Source organism: Ambystoma mexicanum, chromosome 12, assembly GCF_040938575.1.
Source record: "Ambystoma mexicanum isolate Mex_15411 chromosome 12, UKY_AmexF1_1, whole genome shotgun sequence".
Taxonomy (NCBI): Eukaryota; Metazoa; Chordata; class Amphibia; order Caudata; family Ambystomatidae; genus Ambystoma; species Ambystoma mexicanum.
The window spans coordinates 164,605,474-164,628,428 of record NC_090936.1 but is presented as its reverse complement, the minus strand read 5'-3'; the positions used below and the strand labels follow the sequence as shown (position 1 = coordinate 164,628,428).

The 22,955-nt window shown below is 45.5% G+C and overlaps 1 protein-coding gene across 2 annotated transcripts in view; it reads left to right on the top strand.

Moving 5' to 3' along the window:
- PTPRB (protein tyrosine phosphatase receptor type B) overlaps positions 1 to 22,955 on the top strand; it is a 442,488-nt gene that overhangs the window by 249,969 nt on the left and 169,564 nt on the right. For both annotated transcript variants that reach the window (XM_069628245.1, XM_069628246.1), the window contains 4 exons: positions 915 to 1,172; positions 4,567 to 4,830; positions 20,494 to 20,763; positions 22,625 to 22,885. In XM_069628245.1, the coding sequence (XP_069484346.1) occupies positions 915 to 1,172; positions 4,567 to 4,830; positions 20,494 to 20,763; positions 22,625 to 22,885 (1,053 nt within the window). The remainder of the gene's footprint in view (positions 1 to 914; positions 1,173 to 4,566; positions 4,831 to 20,493; positions 20,764 to 22,624; positions 22,886 to 22,955) is intronic.

Here is a 22,955-nt window from a genome sequence, read left to right as displayed (position 1 = left end):
CCCCCAATCCTTTTAGGGTCCCTGCGACAACGGATCAAAATAATATTGATTTGATCTTGAAAGAAAATTACAATCAGGTTTTCTTGAGTTGATTCCAAAAGATAGAAAAAAATGACTCGACTCAAAGAACAGAAAACTTTATATTAAAGACTCTATAGAGAAAATACTGTAATGATGTACTGTACCCATTAAAAAATTACAGTACATCAGCCAGAGACATCAGATTCACAGAACAGTTTGTCTCTTCAAAGCTCATTTTATTACAGCGGTCAGTTTGTAAAAGAAATATGGTACAAACTACGTAAGTGCAATTTACAGACTGTAATAAAATTGGTTTATTAAAATTGTTGGCTGGTAAAAACGTATTAGGAGATAATTTGCAAGGGTGGGGGGGACAACATTTCAACTGCTTTGGTGCCTCCACAGGGTTTAATCCGGCACTGCCTGGAAGTGTGGTGTTTCTAAATGAATCTTAGAGCGGTCACTTACTTTATTAGTAGCTAATTAATCGCATAATCTGGTTAAATTGTGTTGTCTACTAGAGTTTACTAATTCCAAGGAGCATGCCATAACTTAATCTCTGTGTGTTCAGTCATGGAGTGTGTATGAACATGGCTCATAGGTTTTTGCGAAATCTCAATGCACACGAGAGTCTATGTGTCGTTTCTTTTTATCTAACATTATTTTGTACAAGCAATATATTCCATTTTGGATATTTCTGACGTCTGCCACTACATCTGGGGCCCACTACATTTTCACAGCTACTAAAATGTTATCCTTCAGTAATTACTCATGCATGTGAAAGAGAATGGCACTCATGCAAACTCACTCTTTCTCCAATGAGTGTTCATGCTGCTTTAGGCCTATTATGTGAGAGAGGGAGACCTTAATATTTGTTTCTGTTTTTTTACCAGTTCCATCGTCCGTGGCAAATATGCAGACGTCCAGTCAAACAGACAGATTCCACGTCTCCTGGGTCCGCGGTGCGGGTCATCTGGACTCATACCGGCTGCTGTTAAGGGATAAAGAGAAAACACTTCAAGATATTAATTTGGCAAGTGATGTCACCTCATACACCTTCCACAGGCTTACCGCTGGGCACTTGTACAACGTCACTGTAGTGACCCAGGCTGCAGGGATGGAGAACTACAGCTCCCGACTGGTCCGGACAGGTACGATCGAAGCAGGAACATGTGCAGTGCATGGTGGGAAGTTGGACTCAAACGTGTTGTGTGGAGGCCCCTAACAGTAATACCCCCTTCCTGAGAGAGTGTCAGAAGCCACATGCAGGCATTGCACAACGTGGGGTTTGGGTGACGCCCAGATCGTGGTTGGCCGTTCACCACAATCAATCATCTCAACTGCATTCTTCTACCTAGAGACTGGGGTGAAAGTTGTGTGAGCCTTGCACTTCAGAAGTTCCCCCACGTATTCCAGTCCCAAAGATTTAAATGGGGCCCTGAAAACGACTTACAAGCAGGGAAGAGAATGAAACACTGCTGGGCTGCCTGCAAAGTGGCACGAAGGGATGGGCCACTGTAAGTCATGGCATGTGAACGAGTGGGGAAACTTCAGCAGTGTCAGGTTCTTTGAGAAGGGACTAAATCAGAAGCCGACACAAACAGATAAGACATTCCATAGGTAAATCCTTAGGCTGGCCTGCTATTCCAAGAGCCTCATTCTCTTCCTGTACCTGATGAAGTAATTTGAAGAATGAGAAACTTGCAAATAAATGACTTCGTTCTTAAGGTATCATCCTGTAGTTGGTGGAGCAACAGGCTTGCAGTTGGGCTAATCTGCATCCCCACAATGTCTCGCTGATGTGGCTCTGAACTGGAGGTGAAAATCCAGCGAATGTATTTAACACTGATGATAATGGTGATATGCATTACCATTTTATAACCATCCAGAAAGAGTGCCCTACCTTTCTGGCCTACCATGAACGTATTCATATCTCGGTAGATTGTTATGTTATTGGTATCCGCACTCGGATTGGAAGCAGACAGAGATTCTTTATTATCCATCAATGATATTGTGTAATGATGGGTCATTCAATCTCAGACATCTCCTGTTCATTCATTTCTATTCATAGCTTTTATTTTGTCTGGTCTGAGTTTTATATTTTCACAAACCTGATATTAATTTGACCGGATGCTTTGATTCAGTAGGGCGGTAAGCCCACCTCAAAGTTATAGGTGATCTCTGATACGACTTCCCAAACATGTAGGGGTTCCCCTCTTAAACTCCTGTACATTTTGTAGGTTACATTAATTTCCGGTGTGTTCCCTGGGCCACACCACCTATTGATAATGCAGGGACATCTTGAAAGTGCTAAGAAAGAGTAGTGACAGTGTAAAACGCCGTCATGGCAAATTAAGATCTACTGCCATAGGGAATGTAGAAATGCTGGCTGAGGATCTACAGTAGATGAATAGCACCCCCATGCCCAACGTTGCATGCCCGATTGCTGTGTGTGGCGTAGGAACCCACTGGCACATACAGATGTTTCTAGAGGATGCATAGCCCTGCTGTGGCATCACGCCAGTGGGATATGCAAGCAATCTATCAATGATGTTGCATTAGAGCAGGTGAATACGGCATTTCCCTACCACCGATGTTTCCCGGCGTGCACAGTGGGAAGGAGGGAGACAAAGGAAGGGGGTGCTGTTACCTGGGGTATTTTATTTAACCCAAGCTGTGCATGTGCCCCTCAGACCTCCCCTACCCTGGCCTCTGCTGATAACGCATGGAGTGGAAAGGGGATCGCGAGGGGGGCCTTACACGCCACAACCGGGTAGATGGGCACCTTTTGATAAGTGAGATTCTTACATCTCTGTTTCCATCCCGGTTAAATCCTATACTACTCTCTCAAACATCACTAGGAACCCCTGGGTAGAAAATATCCATGTAGTTGAAAGCTTCCATCTATACTTCCAGGTAAGAACACAATCATATCTGCAGTGTCAGGGTATTTCTCTATTTTGTAAACTTTTTCTCTGTTTTGTAAATTTTGAAAGGCTGTTTTTACAGCTAAGTCAAATAAAAAAAATGTCACTCCTATCAGTAGATATTATGCCATCATAAAGTTTCACAGTGTTTTATAATCACTTATAGGCATTTTTGTATTAAGAATGAGCAACATGCGCCACAAAGCATTTCTAAATTACCTGTAAGATACAGATGGAAGGCAATTTAGGCTTGAAATACAGTATTGGAGAACACCTGTGATTCACGCCTTGGCTCATCAACTCACCAAAGAGCAAAATCTGCACACTTTTCTCCAATCACCAACAAATCGGCATATGATGTCAGCAGTGCTTAATTTGTAAACAAAAAAAACAACAAAAAAAAAGAAGTGCCAGGACTCAAATATTTTCTGGCACTCCTGTGATGACCCTGCGGGTGGGCAGTTCCCCACCACTGCTGCCACCGCTCATAGCTGCTCCACACAGTGTCGGCATATTTGGGGTTGCACTACAGCCCGCACCTACTCATTGTGGTTGAGGGATGCACTGATTATCACCACTTCATAATTAAAGCAAGTCTGAGACACTAAGTGCCGGACCTCAAAAATAAGTGCCAGGGCCGAACCCCGGCAAACACCCCCACAAATTAAGCACTGGATACACGCTGAAAATCACTGTAAGTCGTTCTTTTTCAGTATAAATGCATTGTGGATATCCTGAAGCGTATACCGTCCTTCTGCCGACGGTCGTTTTTTTGATGGATTTTTTTCGGCAAATAGACCATCAGAAAAATGACTGTCGACAAACGGAAAAATCCAACGAAAAACTCATCAAAATGTATATGGGGGAGTGGGTAAGGGTATAAAAGGGGTAGGGCCGATTTTCGGTTGGGGTAACAACATAGAGAAATTGGGTGTTTAATAGGAGAACCCCCACATTTAAAAAAAATAATTTCGATGATTTTTTTTGAAGTATTTTTGTTGGCAAAAAATCCATGGAAAAAATGAACACCAGTAAAATGACATAGAACCAACCTAAAGGCATCTGCGGGTGCGTGTGCGTGTGTAGGTGACCCTGAAGGTCAGACGCTTGAATCCTTGTGGGCCTGACTCAGCCTTTCAGCAATATTTTCGGGAGACCAAATTCCTCTCATATAGGTTGGGCATTCGGGACCTGAGCGCTATTGATAGTACCGCGGGATGGCTTCGCCTTTGCTAGAAAGCGCCACATAAAAGCGCACGGATGTCGTGATAGCGCGCTCTGAGAGGGCCAGAGCAGTGTGCGTGTGTCCCCGAAAGCAGCCCCGGCTGGAATGTCGCCGCATATCGCAGGGCGGCCCCCCAGACTTCCTTCCTTGGGAATGTAAGCCGGCTTCCTCCCAGCCCGTGAGTGTGAGTGTGAGTTGCGAGAGGCTGCTCGGCGATTTCCTTTCTGATTAGACTCCAGCCCAGGCCATGAGGCCTTGTTGCTATGTTTTTGGGCCTAATCACCGCCGCATTGTGGGAACGTCCAACGCGGCACGCGTCGTTAGGTAAACAGTGAGGTGTTGACGCAGACTTTCTGGTAACCCTGTGGCTTCTTTTTTTTCCTCCCATTTTAGCTCCTGCAGCAGTCTCGGATTTGACTGTGATTAATGGCGGTAGTTTGGACACAATAACAGTCGCATGGAAGAGGCCCTCTGGCAGCTTTGATTTCTGCAACATCTCGCTCTCTCATCTCAACGCAATTAAAGAAATCAAAACTTCACAGCCTGGGGTCACAGAGGTCACTTTCGGTGGCTTGGTGCCCGGCCGGCTTTATCAGGTGCTCGTCAAAACCATCAGTGGAGACTTGTCTGCAGAAAGGAGCGCCTCTGGGAGGACAGGTAGGTCTAAGGTGGTGAGCAGTAGAACCATGTGGCCCATTGGGAAATGTTGAATGCAGTGTCCTTACACCTGGTCATTTTGCTGCTGAACACAGAACCCTACTTAAAACCCTACATCAAGCGTACACGTTGAGCCTCATTAGTAGTTATCGGTCCAGTAAAATTGCTGGTAAAATTGCTGGTCATTCCTTCTCCGCCATTTATACCGGACCGGCACATTTCAAGTTTGCCAGTGGGGGCCACAGATTGGAGTTCAGGCCCCTACCGGCAAACAAATGCCTGAATCACTGACACTGTTACTAACGGTGCAGGTGATTCAGTTAATCCCATCCCTCCATGGGAATGGGAACTCACAGTCACTCCACCGCCCAGTAATACCAGGATATCGGTTGGCAGAGACAGTAAAGCAGGGTTGCCGGTATCCTGCCGGAATTAACAGCACGCTACAGAGTCGGACTGGGACATAACATTGTCTCGGGCACCAATGAAAAAGTGGCCTAGCGGTGCAAATGGCTATTCATTCCTTTTGTGACACTGTTTGAATGGTACCCAAGGGGGAGTTTGATAAAATGTGACACAAATTGTGCATTTTAAGGAAAATGTATTTGCCAACACTGGTCACAACTATTAGCTGCATAGTGAAGTAACTCATCAAACTGGCCCACATTGATACAATATTTTATTTGTATCGCGCTCATACACAAATGTTTCAGAGCGCGACGAGGCAATGGAGGGGAACAAGGGAGGACAAAACAACGATCTTATTATCTTACATTGGCCAAGGAAGTGGCCCATTTTGACCAATGAAACTGCCCCACGCCAACATTTTTCATTTTTGGTACGGCTATGGGCCTATTGACCTATTGGCCAGTCCGAGCTGGGCGGCATACCAGCATCCATGTAATTACCCCCATTGTGTGGAAGAATGGTGCAAACCTTTTGGGGTGTTTTCATGTAGAGTCAATCGTGCACAAAAAATCACCTCCCCCAGGATATTGCGGCATTGATTTCTAAATTTTGCAGTTGAAATAGGTAATACTGTGCTACATATATCTACATTGTGTGGGTTTTATGCTTAGTTTAAATAGTTATAGTTAGCTAATAATAACACAGATTTTCCATTTCTAATGCCCTTATTATGACCACCGGCTGAAAACAATCTCAAAGGGCCTTCCTTCTTATAAATTATGTGATTTGATCCACTGCTTATGCGTCCATTGGATATCAAAGGTTTACACAGATATTTTTTAAAAGGTGGCAGATTAATTAAATACTATATTTTGCGCCTTTTTCAGCTGCATTTTTTAAACATTTGTGGCACATTCAAATATGACCAATGTTGTGCCTCTTTGCTTTTGGGCACAAAATCGCTATAAGCTGTATGGTCTTACAAATATGTTGCATCAAATACCTGTTAAATGTAATTGGCAGTAAAAACCCATTCCCATCAAAGGCAAAATATTATGAACTCATGGGTCCTGGGGTAAATAAGGTGCTTAGGTCTTCATTCCCCTGGGGCTGGTAAATGAGGGTAAAGCAGCTCAACCGCTGGCGCAACTGCCGGTCGGGATATTTCACACTCATGCTGACCGATCCCTGCTCGGGGCGGAGACTGGTTAGGGAGTCACTGCATCCGTTCAATGAGCGTTACTGGAACCAGGGATCCCACAGCTTTTCACACCCTCCACCACACAGATTCAGTCAGTCAGGCAGGATCTCTCCAGCGTGCGCGTGCACACAGGATAGACCTGCCGTGGCTGGCCCGGTGACGAACATGGCAGGTGTCAGGACCCATAGATTTGTGTGACTGATTTGCCCCAGTGCAAGAAAAGCAGACAGAATCTCAAGACAACAAGCGAATCCACAAGGATCAGACTACTGAATCCCACCAAGAGGCAGAAGGATTCCCTATACAGTCTCCAATCTCTGTGCTGGAGCTGCGGTTGGAGTTTTCATTTGAGATTTCCATTTTGTGGGGAAATTCATGCAGTCGCCGCTAGAATGGAGTGGAGGTAGAAGGTAGGAATGCCTTTCCCTGCACTTTTCTTCTACACTTTGCCCTGCTAGAGTAAGGGCCCGATTCATGGAACTTTTATCCGCACGGTGCAAAGTGACTTTGCACTACTGACACAAACCGGGATTCATGGAACTGTACAAAGTGTATGTTTGCAGTGCAAAGTCAATGAAAACTCAGTGAAAGGTCATTTCTGCAGTACAAAGTGACTTTGCACGGACGTTGCACTACAAATATACACTTTGCACAGTTCCATAAATCAGGGTTTGTGTCGGCAGTGCAAAGTCACTCTGCACCGTGCACACAATTCCATGAATAAGGCCCAAAGGGTATTCGATGCAAAATAGTGACCAGATTCCCAGCACACACATCGAAAGTGGGGGAAGAGGTGCAGTAATGCCCACATCCACACCTTCTGTGAAGTCAAATTGTGAATAATGGGTGTTTCCATCAACCTTCAGGGCAAGGCAAGCAGGAGTTGCCATTGCGAACCAAGCGCAGTGTCCTGCTCAAAGGAGGCCAAGGAGCACCTCTGCACACCAAGGACAGCAAACCGGCTTCATGATCATTGGCACACAACTGCTGCCACGGTTTCCACCTCCTCGGATGTTGACAGCCACATTTGTCTTCAATATTGGTTGTGCCTTTTCTTAGTTACACACCAAATGTATCGGGGACACCAACGGAAGACAAGAAGGGATATATATATATATAAATATATATATATATATATAACAGTTGTGCAATCATAATTACATACATAAATCTAGGGCAGAATTGGTACTTGATCCAGCTAAAGGTCTCTGGGGTCTAAAGTACCAATTCTGCCATAGAGTTTTATATACATATATACAAAAAGGTGTGCAGTCAAAAAGTCGAAAAAATAAAGTCGAAAGACAAAAATGTCGAAAACAAAATGTCGAAAAAAAAAGTCGAATGTTTTATTTTTTTATTTATATGTATTTTTTGGGTTTAGTAAGTAAAAAAAAGGGGTAAAATAAAAAAAAATCGAAAAAAGGGGGGCTGGGGGGACCCCCCATTTCCAATAAAAAACGTAATGAAAAAGAAATTTGACTTTTTTTTAAACATTTTTTTTCTATTTTTTGACTTTCGACATTATTGTTTTCGATGTAATGACTATAAACCATACAAAAACACTCCAAATTCTAATGTTCTTGGTCAAGTACATCTCTTGCAATGGGTCAGGTGGCTGCCATGTGACAGGTGACCGACCGCCTGAATGACACATATAAAACTGTAATATCTGGATGCAGACCTCTTGGGCACATCACCAACCAGCAAAAAATGCTAAATAATGACAAAGGCAAGACAATACACCTCTAGCATGTGAACAGCGGCCCTCTCCATCCCTTTTGACATTATTTACAGTCATTGCTCATGGTGATTGTTGTAATAAGTGTTCTTTGAATAGGCACTGCGGCCTGAACACACCTGAAAGTCACTGTGGGTGTTTTTAAGGTGCATTCTCCTGTGTCTTGAGACCAGATAATGATGAGATCTTGATACTACACTTTGGTTCCCGATGGAGCAATTTTCATATTTTCACGACGAGAGTCCTCCCTCCTCGATCCCTACGGTCGGTCACTAACAGTGGCCACCCTCCTACCCACAACCCACCCAGCTGCAGTTGCTAAACTAAGTGCATAATTAAATAAAGCCCCTCCTACAGAGACACGGAGGTCAAAGTGCTGATCCCCTCTGCACATGCTCACTATAGGGAGTGGTCCTGAATCAGCGCAGGTGGCTGGTGATGCACGATGCAGACGAGTGGGATTGGCCTGAGCTCCTAAGTGACTCCCTCTGGAGACAGTCTTTCACTTCATGGCAGCCTCCGTGGGCGCCCATGAAGCGGGAACAGCCCAGCTCCAATCCATAGCTGACACTAGGTTCCGGGGAGCCCTCGTTCCACACCAGTTGCCATGGTGGTTTCATGAACTCTGAGCCACACTATTCATAGGCTGGCATGCAGAGGAAGGCCGGTCTTGGGCAACAGGAAGGGCATACAGAGCCTGCATCCTATCCCTAACCTGTATCCTGCCCCTAATGTGAAGTGATCATAGTGGCATTCCATCCAACCTGCCCCCTCGTTACCACATGTGCACTGAGTGAAACATTCATACTCGCCAAAGGAAGTACCTCTGGCATCCAGTAAAGCAATACACTGAAATCCATACGCGGGCAGTGTGGTGCCTCTGCCTCATGCATCCAGGCAAGAGCATGGTCTACTTATCGTCAGGGGGCAAGTCCTAAAAGTTAAAGTGGGGGGCCTCATCAACAAACGAATTAGATGTGGCGTCACCAGAAATGTGCATATCAAGGTGAAATATGCGCATTTCATTAAATTGGCGTTGCATAACCACCCAAATTGCACAGGACGAATGGCATTTGCCTTCCATAAAATCAACACACACACAAAACCAAGAGAGGATATTTTCTTCTAATAGTGTTTTTGAAAACGTTAAAAGGTGTGCATGTTTTAAACTCCAAGAACCAATAGAAATGTTTTCCCTGGGACTTGCAGTACCGAAATGAGACATTTCACCTTTAATTGTTTGTTATTCTTCATGAGGTTACATAGCGCAGTGGTGAAGTGTCCGGACTACAACCCCAACGACGCGGTTTGATCCCCGAGGTCGGCTTTAATTCATAAATTCAAAGAGGACATTCGATGTTTCTCATTTTAGCTGGGGGGGACTGAGTCCACCCTCTGAAAAAAGTGTGTGGACTGCGTCCCCCCGCTTGTACCCTCGACTTGAGCCCTGCTTATCGTGTGGGTGGAGTTTGCTCAACCTGACATAATCCCACCTGGGTCATCAGAAAAAAACAACAGCGCGTAGGGATTTGGATCCACCCTTGGAGAAGTCAAGATACTACCATTTATTGACCACAAGTTAATAACATCTGCCATTCGTTGATCTGTATTGATAATTCTGTCACTGCAAAGGGGCTGAGGAAATGGGCCAGCGGATCTTAAATCTATAAGGTTCCATCGTCTGTCATCCACTCACCAAGGGGGAACTTGCACTCGATTCCCTTAAAGAAGTGTCCACGATCAGTCCTCAGCTCACCGAGGGTGACCTGAGACCCACTGCCCTTTAAAAAGTGACAAGGTCAGCCCTCAGCTCACAGAGGGTGAACTTATTATACTCACTGCCCTGGAAGAAGTGATAGAGGCCAGTCTTCAGCTCACTGAGGGTGAATATATACTCCCTGCCCTGGAAGAAGTGACGAGGACAGTCCTCAGCTCACCAAGGGTGAACATATACTCACTTCCCTGGAAGAAGTTACAAGGTCAGTTGTCAGCTCACTGAGGGTGAACATATACTCACCGCCTGGAAGAAGTGACAAGGTCAGTCCTCAGCTCACTGCGGGTGAAGTTATTATACTCACTGCCCTGGAAGAAGTGACGGAGGCCAGTCCTCAGTTCATCAAATCTGAACCTATACTCACTTTCCTGGAAGAAATGACAGAGGCCAGTCCTCAGCTCACCGAGGGTGAACCCATGCTCACAGCCCTGGAAGAAGTGACATGGTCAGTCCTCAGCTCACTGAGGGTGAACCTATACTCACTGCCCTGAAAGAAGTGACAGAGGCCAGTACTCAGCTCACCAAGGGTGAACTTATACTCCCTGTCCAGGAAAAAATGTTAGTGTATTTTCCCATTGCATTTCAATATTAAGTTCACATCAGTATATAGGTCTTTGATAAAATAATTGCTATTTTTAAACGTCCCAATTTCGAGTCCTTTTAGATACCCTGACTTCACAAGTCATTCACTGACTTCAGTGCCTTCTGCATGCCACGTAGTGGAGCAGCACGCTTTCACTTGCTGGGGATGGTGCGTGCTCAAGAGCAGAGCTTCTCCAGAAGCATGCCGCGAGAAGGCCAGAGGACAAGGTCTCCACTCCTCTTTGCAGCTCTGCTGCGAGTGCCCCATCAGCTGAGCGGGATCAGCTGTCTGCAGCGTTCAACCTTCGTTTTGGTGCCCCTGTGTGCTTCGCGCACATTTCAGAGGCCTCCACCATGGAAGGCATGATCACTGTCTGTAACAATGCTTTTCAAAAAGCATCTTTTGAAACTCCCGCCGACCCGATGCGTCTTCCCGCCCGCAGCCTGATTCGGCTTCCCGCCCTTCCGGCTCCACCCCCCCACCATAAAGGCAGACGGGGCTCACCGCCAGGCGAAGCCGCGAGGAGAAGGCCAGAGGACGAGGCCTGCACTCCTCTTTGCAGCTCTTTGCTGCTCGAAGTCTGCCATTCGCCGTGTCCGACGTGAAACCCTGCCTGCATCAAAAGGTAAGGAGTCTTGCACTCCTGATCAACTTAACTCACTCGCCACCAGAACCCAGCGTCTGCGTGCTCGTACCTTTACATGTACACCACCCTCTATACCCACACCAACAAGCGTACGAAACGCATGCCTGCAGACCAGAACAATGAACCTCTCCACTAGCCCAAACACTCCAGCCGTACCTAACTGCAATCCCCATAGGCTGCACCACACTATGGATCAGAGCACACGCAGTAAGCATTACCCTGACCATAATGCATCTGTAACATTGGCCAAAACCCTGGGTAAGGCACCACCCACAGGCCTGCATGTGGCTATACCAATGTGCAATTCTTCTACCACAGCCTTGCCACAGACCAATGTAAATGCTACTTTATCCATGCCTATGACCCTAGAAAATGTACCCACCAGTATTCCTAATGTGATTACCGCAATGTGCAATTCTTCTACCACAGCCTTGCCACCGACCAATGTAAATGCTACTTTATCCATGCCTATGACCCTAGAAAATGTGCCAACCAGTATTTCTAATGTGATTACCGCAATGTGCAATTCTTCTACCACAGCCTTGCCACCGACCAATGTAAATGCTACTTTATCCATGCCTATGATGCTAGAAAATGTGCCACCCAGTATTTCTAATGTGATTACCGCAATGTGCAATTCTTCTACCACAGCCTTGCCACCTACTAATGTTAATGCCTCCCCCAAACCCCACCTCGAGTGTGCTCTTATCAACGCCCGATCCATCAATGCACACGCCCTAGACATCCACGACCTCATTACCACCCTAGACCTAGATCTTTTAATGATCACTGAAACCTGGCTACACGAAGCCTCAGGTCCCGCTCTATCCCTCGCTCTCCCACCAGGCTATGCCATCACTAGACAAGATCGCCTGACCAGAGGAAGTGGTGTTGCTCTCATAGCCAAAGACTCGATCTCCATTAGAAAGGTTGACAAAACTATAAATAACAACAGTGACTACCTCCAACTGAAACTCCCCATCTCACACCACTGCACCATCACCCTACACCTTGTCTACCGACCACTAGGCCCACTGGGAGACTTCCAGGCCTCCCTCACTCACCTCCTGGCCGACAACCTAAAAAAGTCATCTAAAGCCATTCTCCTCGGTGACCTCAACCTAGGCCTGCATGACCCCAAAGACCTTGCTGCCAAAACACTTGACAAAGCTTTAGTCACTCTAGGATTTGCAAACACCATCACAGACCCCACTCACACACTAGGCAGATCACCAGACTGGATAGCTCACCACAACTGTCCACTCACAGTCACAGGCAATATCCCCACCCCATGGTCCGACCACCACACCATCACCTTTAACATCCCCACCTCCGCCTCGTCACCCCCCCTACCCTTACCTCCAGCTCTCACAAGAAGTGCCCGCCAACTGACCAAATAAAGACTCCTCCCCTTCCTACAGGAACCTGCCTTTAGACACCCCTTTTCCAATGACCCAGAAACCCTTGCCAAGAACTACAACTCTGCTATCACAGCAGCAATCAATGCCATCGCTCCACTTAAACCGCGCAAAACCAAACCCACCAGCCACACCAATGCATGGTTCACCCAAGACCTTCTCAAACTGCGTACAGACAAGGGAGCAGCACTAGCCCAATGGCAAACATCCCGTGATGATAAAGACAAACTTAGCTTCAAATCCCTCGCAAATGAATATAAGAAAGCCATCATCAAAGCCAAAGCCGAATCATTTGAAGATAGAATCTCCGAAGCCAAATCAAACACCAAAGAGATGTTCGCCATATTCAGGGAACTCGAGACCACTGCACCAACCCCCCAAAATTTCACCAAAGATAAAGCATGGTGTGATGACATCCAAACAGCTATGCGCAACAAGATCAGCTCACTCCAAGCCAAAATTCTGAACACTAAACTAGCGCTCCCCACCCCCTACCCCCCCAAACCCCGCACTTCCTCACCCACAGAGGCCGCCCCTACCTTCTCTTTCAAAACCATTCAAGAGAAAGACATGATCAACATCATGAAAAACATCAAACCCTCCAACTGCAAAGGAGACCCTTGCCCCGCTTCCATCATCAAAGACTGTGCTGACACCCTTGCTCCGTTCCTAACAGCATTCGTCAATGCATACTTCACCACAGGGAGAGTCCCCTCGTGCCCCAAGGAAGCATGGGTCCGGCCGCTCATAAAAAAACCTACACTTGACCCCACCTCCCACAACGACTACCGCCCCATCACCACAGTCCCATTCCTCCTCAAGATTCTGGACAAGGCAGCCTACCTGCAGGTCCAGCACTTCCTGGAAGAGCATAATCTCCTAGGACTGAGACAATCCGGCTTTTGGCCTAGACATGGGACAGAGACCGCCCTACTCGACCTCAAAAACCAAATGGATGACGCAAGGGACCAAGGCAAACCTGCCCTGCACCTTCTCCTCAACCTCTCTGCAGCTTTCGATCTTGTAGACAACGACATCCTCTGCCATCACCTCACCTCCACAGCCAACTTCTCCCAAGAAGCTACCACATGGATCACCTCCTTCCTCCAAGGTAGGACCATGCAGGTCTTTTCTGACCTAGCCACGGCGTCACCCACCATCATGCTGTGTGGTGTGCCCCAAGGCTCCTGCCTCTCCCCCACCCTCTATAACATCTTCACCCGCCCCCTCTTCCTCATCCTTGACGCCATGGGCATCTCTTACACCAACTACGCCAACGACACTCAGATCCTTCTCACACTAACAGGCGACTATGACACTGACTGCGCTACTCTCAATAAAATATACATCACAATCCAAATGTGGATGGCTATTAACGGCCTTTGTCTTAACTCAGACAAAACTGAGCTCCTTCTCATAGGATCCCCTGACACCCTCAAGAAACTTGACTCCCAGTTCAGCCACTTTACCATTGATTCAATCAGAATCCCTATACTTGACACGGTAAAAACACTCGGCGTCTACCTAGACTCTAACCTATCTATGACCAGACAAGTGAACGTGATCACCTCCTCTGCTGCCTACCATGCAAAACTCCTCAACGCAATCAGCCCTTTTCTATCCAAAGACAGCTGCACCAACATAGCCAGAGCCATAACTGGCTCCCGGCTAGACCACTGTAACGTTCTCTTCCTAGGGACCTCCAACAAAAACCTCGAGAAGCTGTAAGTAATTCAGAACAGCGCCCTACGTGCTGCACAAGGCATTACCAAGAGAGAACACATCTCCGCTGCCAGGAAAGCGTCCCATTGGCTCCCCATAAAGGAAAGGATTATATTCAAAGCGCTAAGCATCACCCACTAATGTGTCCATCTCTCAGCCCCAGCGTACCTATCCCAAAGAATCCACCCGGTCACTTCCACAAGACCCACCAGGACACCCTATGCCAACTTGCTCTCAGTACCCAGGGTAAAAAGAGCTAGAGTAGGTGGCGCCAGCTTCCCTTACCTCGCTGCTCTACACTGGAACACCCTTCCCCCTCACTTCGAGCTGAACCTTCACTGACTGCTTTCCGCAAAGCCATGAAAACTACCTTGTTCACCTAACCAACTTCACATGCTCATACTTTAGTGACTAACATGTATGATGTACCATGGTGTTTGATGTACCTTGCTTGATGATTCTCCCTATTGCTTAACTCAGGGACCGGCCTCACTGTAACCCGAGGCACAACATGTACCTGTACCTGTAACTAAGTTCCCTTACAAGTAACAGCGCCACAATGCCCCTGGGCTGCCTGCGCGCTATAAAAATGTAATAAATAAATAACTAAATTATTTAGTTATTTTTTATGACTGTTTCTAATTGCTTGATGGGAAAGTTCTCCTAATAAAAGCTTTGAGGGATTGATAAAAAATACTTATTTTTCGGCTGAACATATGTCCTGTGAATAGCTTCCACCACGGCTGCATACAAGTGTCCCCCAACAAGTAGTCCTGACACACAGAGCTCACTGATTGCCATCTCCCCCACGGAGACCATGGGGGCAGCCGCCCGTCAATGCCAGTGTTCAGATATGACATGATGTGGCATTTATAACGCAAGTGTTTATGAGTTGCAGTCAAGGTAGCATTATACTGTGTCCAGCCCAGAATGCACGGCGCGGTGAGCAAAATTACTGTGACTCAAGACTACTCAAAAGAAACGAGAAGCAAGAAAAATACACGTTGAAAAGTGTCCAGAAATAAAAGTTGAAGAATATTAAGCATCTTATATTAACTGGCCCAGATCAAAGTCATGCTTATGGATGCAGCCCAGAATTCCCTTCCTCTGGAGCTGCCAAAGACTGGCCTAGGAAGCAGTGACTGGACTAGAGGGTTCAGCAAGAATAATGCACCCACCCCAATGTCAAGGAACGCACCCTTCAGGGCGACATTACCGCAGTCATAGTAGAGGCGGGCGATTGCTCATATTGGTAGCTTCCAACATGGACCATTGCTGGGAAATAGGTTGCCCCAATGGCACGTTGCCACTCTCTTTGGACTGGTAACTCCTTACTCGCCCTTAGAACACCACTGTCCTTCAGGGATGAGACTGCAGTTTGCTTGGCAGTGCGATCGTGGGCGGGACTTGAGCTGTAGACAACCCTTTGCAGCACCTCTCGCTCTTTCTGCCTTGCAGATTATGCAATCCTGCAGAGAAACCATTGTTATGTTTGCATTCCCTGACCCCTCCTATTTCTGAACTCGATTAATTATTTACTGGAGCCTGAGGCGTTTCCACTTAAAATATCCTAACCTGCTATTTCCCCTATTTGAGTCAGGCCACAGTGCTATGCACAGTGGCCTTGACAATACTCACATACAAAATGTGCATGAAAAATTGCACCCCCTTGAAGAGCTACCAGCCGCTCAGCAACCTGACAAGTAGCAGATGTTTTGCCCCCTGAAATGGCACAGTAGAGCTGAATGCTGAAACTGCCTGGGACACCCCATTGCAGCAACTCTGATGGCATTGTGACCCATACATACAACGTGATGAAAGCAAGAAGAGGGGGGACCCAACATTATTTAAAAAAAAGGCTAGACCAGCAGCATATACACTCCTCATCCCAAACCTAAATGGCCATGGAAATCATTACTGACAACCTCTCGGCCAATTAGAATAATGCTCAAAAGGCAGTCAATAACCTCTGATATTGACTGAATTCCAAATATTCTAACTTCAGAAGCAGACAAGAACATATTAGAAAGTAATTATGCAGCACTTCCCCTATTTTCCCACTATCTATTATTCAAACATTACAAAATCATACCACATTTAAATTAAAAACTCATTTTTTCTATTTATTCACTAAATTTTCAATTTGTGATTTTTACTTCACCACCAAAACTTCAAAAGCTATATTCTATGTAGCGTTATAGACCTCCGGAGGGGTCATTATTGCTTGGGTAACTAAACCATCCACAATGTATTTTCCTCAGCATTACCTCTGGCATAATTTGGGGGGTGGGTAAATATCCCACAGAAAAGATGCAAAAAAAGGTACCAGCAAAGACCTATAAGGCTATGACATCTACCAAACCAGTGCAAGAGTTTAGGTAGTGCTCTCACAAGCTAAAGTGCAAGTGCAGGTGTTTCAGTGAGGCAATATATCATGGCCTGCTCACAAGCATGGGGGGTATTGGCTATATTAGGGATAACCAAAGCTAATCAATGCGCCAAGGGGCTGGTATGTTCAGACAGCATGTCCCATGAAACCTACATAGAGTGTGGGGCGCTCCCCTAGCCTCCCACATCATGAGATTGTGACCCAATGGCTTCAGGTTTCAAATGCGCTCAGCCTAATAAATCAATAGTGGTGTGGGTCAATGCACAACAAACACACAGGTCTTTGTATCAACGAGTGCAAATAAAATATATTACCAGTTACTGTACACTGAGAAAATATATTCAACAAGAAAGTGTTGAACCAAACATGTTTTTGACAATTGACCATGAGCCACAATTGACTGCGAGCCAACTAGTGTTTCTAGAAAAAAGTCTCTTCTTCAGGGCTCAATGAAATGTACAAAAGGGTCAACAATAATGCCATCAAGCCCAAGTCTTTCAGTGTTGTTAGTAGTATGTGTGAGAAAGAGAGATGAGATATAGATACATTGAGAGTGAGAGTGTGTCTGAGAGAGCGAGAGAAAAAAAAGAGAGAGAGAGCAAGACAGAATACTTTGAGTTTTGGCAACATCAGTCACAACACAGCTGGGAGTCTAGAGTCAAAGCACTGATGTTGCTCTTTGTTTGCAATGGTATTCAAAACATTGACTTGGAACTTCAGCAAGCAAGGTCGCGATACTTCCGTAGTGGACAGCGAGCTAAACAGATGCCCACTGGGAGGAAATAGGATATCTGAGCAGGAGGAAATGCCGGTCAGGGCTGTGCAGGAAGGAGACGTTAGGCCAGTAATTATTAGAAAGGAGCAGACATTTTATCATGAACAAAGAAATGCATGACCCTGATAGAAAGTAGGCACACCTGAAGAAGCTACTGCCTTACTAGGTAGGATCTATACTTCCTTACTAGGCAGGATCTATACTTCCTTACTAGGTAGGATCTATACTTCCTTACTAGGTAGGATCTATACTTCCTTACTAGGTAGGATCTATACTGCCTTACTAGGCAGGGTCGACTTCCTTACTAAGTAGGGTCTACTTAGCCCAGATACCTCAAGGGGATATCAACGAGATTGTACGTCCATGTACACAAGCAATACGGAACCATTCCAACAGGTAGGAAAACCAATGTATATACCAAGAATATTAAACTCTGTGCAGTCATTTCTGGTTAATATGAATGGCAATATGTAAAATTATGTAAAATCGTGTAGCTTACGTGGAGCCAGGGCGTTGTTAGAATAGAGATACAACTGTTAATTGGGATTCCTGGTTTTGTTAAAGCTCAAGTGTATTATTAATTTTCTTTGTAGGGGTCCATTTTGACCAGTAATCTTTTGTTTTGGTACAAAAATAGTTTGAGAAAATGGAAAACCGTGAACAATTATTGCAATAGGATCTTGCACCATTTCTTCCAAAACCTGTTCCTTTTCAGAATCTCTCAAATTCCTTTGATATTTCTAATATATAACATAAACCGGTCAGATAGCACAGCGAGTAGAGCGCTCGCTTTAACATCTGTGCAGAGCCTGCTCACGCAGGTTCAAATCCCGGCAGGGCCAAACTCCGCCTTTGATCCTGCCAAGAATGATAAATGAGCACCACACACCGTAGGTAATCAGCAGCGCTCAGATACCTGAGGGTTCGTAGCGCTATATAAATGCAAATTATTATTATTAACTGTCAACATTTTTTTGCAAATGAAAGAATCTTATTGTAATATCCAAAGAGCCCATATATTACTTTAAATGGCATAGACTCCATATTGATGATCCAATCTCAAAACCCATTGTAGGTACCTTTCCATTTACATATAATCCATATTGCTAATTAAGTCTAAGCATCTTCAATTACTCTCGAGAAACATTTTTTCCTTCTACTTCCCGCCATATAATTCACTGCAACCATCAATGGGATATAGGAGAAACAGTTTGGTTATAATTTAATATTTACAACAAAATGTGTTCATGATCATCACGCCAATACAGGAAAATGACATGGGCTGAGATGAGAGAAAGGGGTCGAAGAAGAGAGGAAAAAGAAAACAAGAAAAATAGCAACGGTATTAGAAATCCATTTGTAATCCACCTTTAGAAATGAGCATTGCAGCTTGCTGGCTTGTTCTGTCCTGTGGATAGTATTTCTGTATTTCATACTGGGATATGGCAGGCTAAAATATCTGCTGAGGCGAAACTGACATGCAAGGAATAAAACAGGAAGCGGGCCTTCGCTTGCTATGCCCCTGCCTACTGGAACATTGTCCAGGTGGCAATATTGACCGCAACAAGCTCTTGAAGTTTAGAAAGGATAGGGTGACAGTGCAAAGATTGTGGGAAAGGATGTCAGATGCACACAGAGCCAGAAGGAATGAAGGGAAATAGACTTGCAGGAGGAACTGGAGAGAACAAGGTATACGATGGGAACACGGTTGGGTCTGTTGCAGGGACGGCGGGGGGAGTTGTCATTTGACAGTGTGATAGAGCAAGTGAGTATGGACATGGCAGAGTGAGAGATGTGGGACTGTAAGATGTGATTAAGAACTGCTGAGTGTTTATGGGTGCTGCAGATTGGAGCGTACATGCTTGGTGGGATTGGAGAACATAAATTTTCACCATTACAGCTGATAATCCATAATATTAATATAAAATAGATGTGCACATTAAACAAAAAAGTAGAGCAAAACAAACACTGCTCTGTCAATCCAGGGGCACCTGGGACTCTTTTTTTATTAAATTGATAGCTGATACCACATACAAAAGATGCAAATAACGACAACCTGCCTCTCTGAAAGCTTCACCCACGATGCCTCTTTCTAGCAGTCTGGCTCTCTTGCACCCTGGCTCTCTAGGTCCCTTAGCCAAAAAGAAATGTGCTTCAAACATGCCCCAATAAGTACAATTTTCTGTGGCAAAATGTACTTTTGTATTTCACACATTTCATGCTACAATATCCTGTCAACGAATAGATCGATAGATAGATGGATAGATAGATGGAGAGATAGATGGAGAGATAGATGGCGAGATAGATGGAGAGATAGAGAGATAGATTGGTAGATAGATAGACATAATGTGGTGTTATGAACCTGTTCCGTGGGCAACACCAGGTATAACGGGCCACAGCCCCCGTTAACGTGGGTACATAAGGCCATTAGCAACCCCGGGTTACCAAAGCGGCATCCCATGGTGCTAAAAAAGGGATTTTCCTTCCTACAACGGGACGCCATTCACGTCCCGTTGTAGGAATGAAGATCCTACACCAACATGGCTGCCATGGAAAGGGAAGGCGGGGCTCCGTACAGAGCCCTCTTCCCTTACTGTGGGAAGCTGAAGGCCGTCCGGCAGTTTGGAACGCTGCTTACACCAGTGGCTCAAGCCCGCGTTCCTAGCTACCTGATTGAATGGCTCCGCCTCCCGGGGTGCTAATTAAATGCAACACATCCTGAATTCAAGGAGATTCTTTGTGGGTCTTCTTTTACTTTGATTGTGAAGACTGCATTAAGTCTACCCCTACTTAGTATTTTGTTACATATGTGCATATGTTTTGATGTATGTCAACTTCTGGGGCATGCATTAGGCTTTAGCTTTCGTAATACAGTAGTTTTGGCAGTGCTACATTTTCAGAGAGTACCTTCCAGTTGCTGCACCCCATATGGTTGATGTTCCATTCTCCCAAATATTCCCACATTATACTTCTCACATACCTGTTTTCATCTATTTAATATTATTTCAGTACCTCAGAAGGTGTCGGAGCTAAAGGCGAGTAGCGGCGGCAGGATGCATTCCCTCAGAGTGAGTTGGCTGCCCCCTACTGGAGACTGGGACAAATTCAGCATTGTGCTGCTAAACCACTCTTCTGTCCTGATGAACACTACAGTAGAGAAGCACAGAAGAGAATTCCTCATCCAAGACTTCGGGCTCATACCTGGAAGACAATACGAAGTGGCAGTCATCGTAGAGAGCGGGCACTTACAAAACACTGCTCACTGCAAAGGAAGAACAGGTCAGTACGCATGGTACACTCACACTCAAGTCTCTTGAGAGGAGATAGAGAGGGGAGTGGCACCAGGGAGCTTGCCTTCACTCTTGGGTGCTCACACACCCCAGGGTTTGAAAGGGATACACTTCATATGTGATAGCAGGTATCATACAGTGTTCTTTCTTGTTGTCAAATCCATCTCTGCAATGTGGGAGCACATTAAACTGCATTTATTTGTAGCCAAGAGCAGATGGATGCCCCAGATTTCAAGTTGTAACTAAATCGGGGAGTTATGATGTCAGTTTCGTTATTTGCTGTCCCTTCTTCTGATACACTACATGTGATCATTCCCAATTTCTGATAGACACCATGTAGGTTTCTCTGACGATATCTTAGCCCGGACACTTAAGTTCCTTTATTTGGTCTGATCGAGGAACTCCTACCTGTCCATGGTTTAGTATTTCAAAGTCTTTCACGTTTTATTGGAAAGTCATGATAGTCCCATGCTTGATAGCTGAGGAGGCATGTATGTAGGGGGTCAGAATGGGCTGTGGGACATGATCTGGAAGCAGGTGTTAGTGGAGGGGCCCTCAGGGGGGATTAAAGGAAAGGCAATTCTGGCGATCACAAGTTTCAAGGATGTGTTTTGTGCAGCGCTGTTCTTCTTTTTAAAACACTGAAGTTATCATCAGCGGCACCTTGGGGAATGGCAATAGACTATACATAATTGTTGAAATTAGCCCTCAATTTAGCATTCGAATGGACTCGTGTGGGCAGTCATTTTAAAATGAATGTTTGCCACTCTGCAGCAAATGTTACAAAGTACCAAGAAAATATGTTTCTGGTGAGCTACATCCTGTCTGAAGGTAAACGGAGGCACGCATGTCATCACGGCACCACGCAGAAGACACTATCTGCGGTTAATCACTTTCTCTCTCTTCAGTGTGGGGTGGGTGTGCGTACAGGGATGTAATGTGGACCATCTTTACTTTTTGACAGGATACGGGCAAAGCAGGATGAAGTCAGTTTACATGAATCCATCGTTTCTTGATGCTTTGCAACAGCCGCTGCAGAGTGGCTAAGATTCATTCCAAAATGGGTGTCCACACGAATGCATGCGAGTGATCATTTGCTGGTTAATTTACATACGTGTAGCTAGTCTGTTTCCATTCACCAAGATGCAGCTGATGCGAACCTCAATGTTTCAAAAGAAAAAACTACACACACACTCCCACTCCTGGTTCTTGTGTGACTCCACAACTGGGTCAAACTCCATCTGGACATCCTATCAGGAGAGAGCAGAACCTTACTCCCTCGCGCCTGCAGGAACACTAGAGGAACATTGTTTAAGGCTGTTTATATGCAATGTTGAAAGGGTTTCCGATATGTGTTAATAAGTAGTGACAGTCAAGTGGGATGGATGGAAGGTTTTGAAACAATCATAGCCACCGATGTTGCTCTCGACAACATTCCTGCCCATCAGTTTTTAGCCTGCTGTGACATTCCAGAAGGCAAACAATTATTGAAAAAAAAGTTTTGTTCCCACCCCACAAGGAGCAGTCCAGCCCAAACTGCTTAGTTGCTTCTCTTCTGCACAAGACGCAACAACCGCAGACATGTTTCTGCCTCGTTGGGCATCATCAGGGTGAAGTACCTTTGGACACTGCAGTGTGGAATTAATCGCCAGTGAGACATTATTCTGAGGAACCAACATGCTACGAAGCTAAACTAATCTTCCAGAAACCCCACATTAATTTATAAGGGGGGGGCAGCGCAAGATAGTTGGAAGAGTGTGAAAATCAGGATTAAATGTGATCTCACTATAAGCAACATTTTCACATCATTTTCAAGTTGTCATTGCCATATTTTCTTATTTTTTGTACAGCTCCACACCCAGTCCTTCAGCTGCGCATCAAGCAGGCCAACGAAACATCCCTCAGTATTATGTGGCTGACGCCGGTGGCCGAATGGGATGGTTACGTTGTCTCTTTGGGCGACCGGGATCTCACGGTCATCAACAAAGCTCTTGCTAAAGAGGCCAAAGAATTCACTTTCACTGACCTGATACCTGGTCGGAAATATACAGCGACTGTCACCAGCATCAGTGGCGATTTGAGCAACTGGACCACTGTGGATGGCCGAACAGGTACTGTACTGTGCCGCCCTTTGCCTCCGCTTCCAGCTACCGCTGAGGTCCTTTCTCAAAATGTGCCATG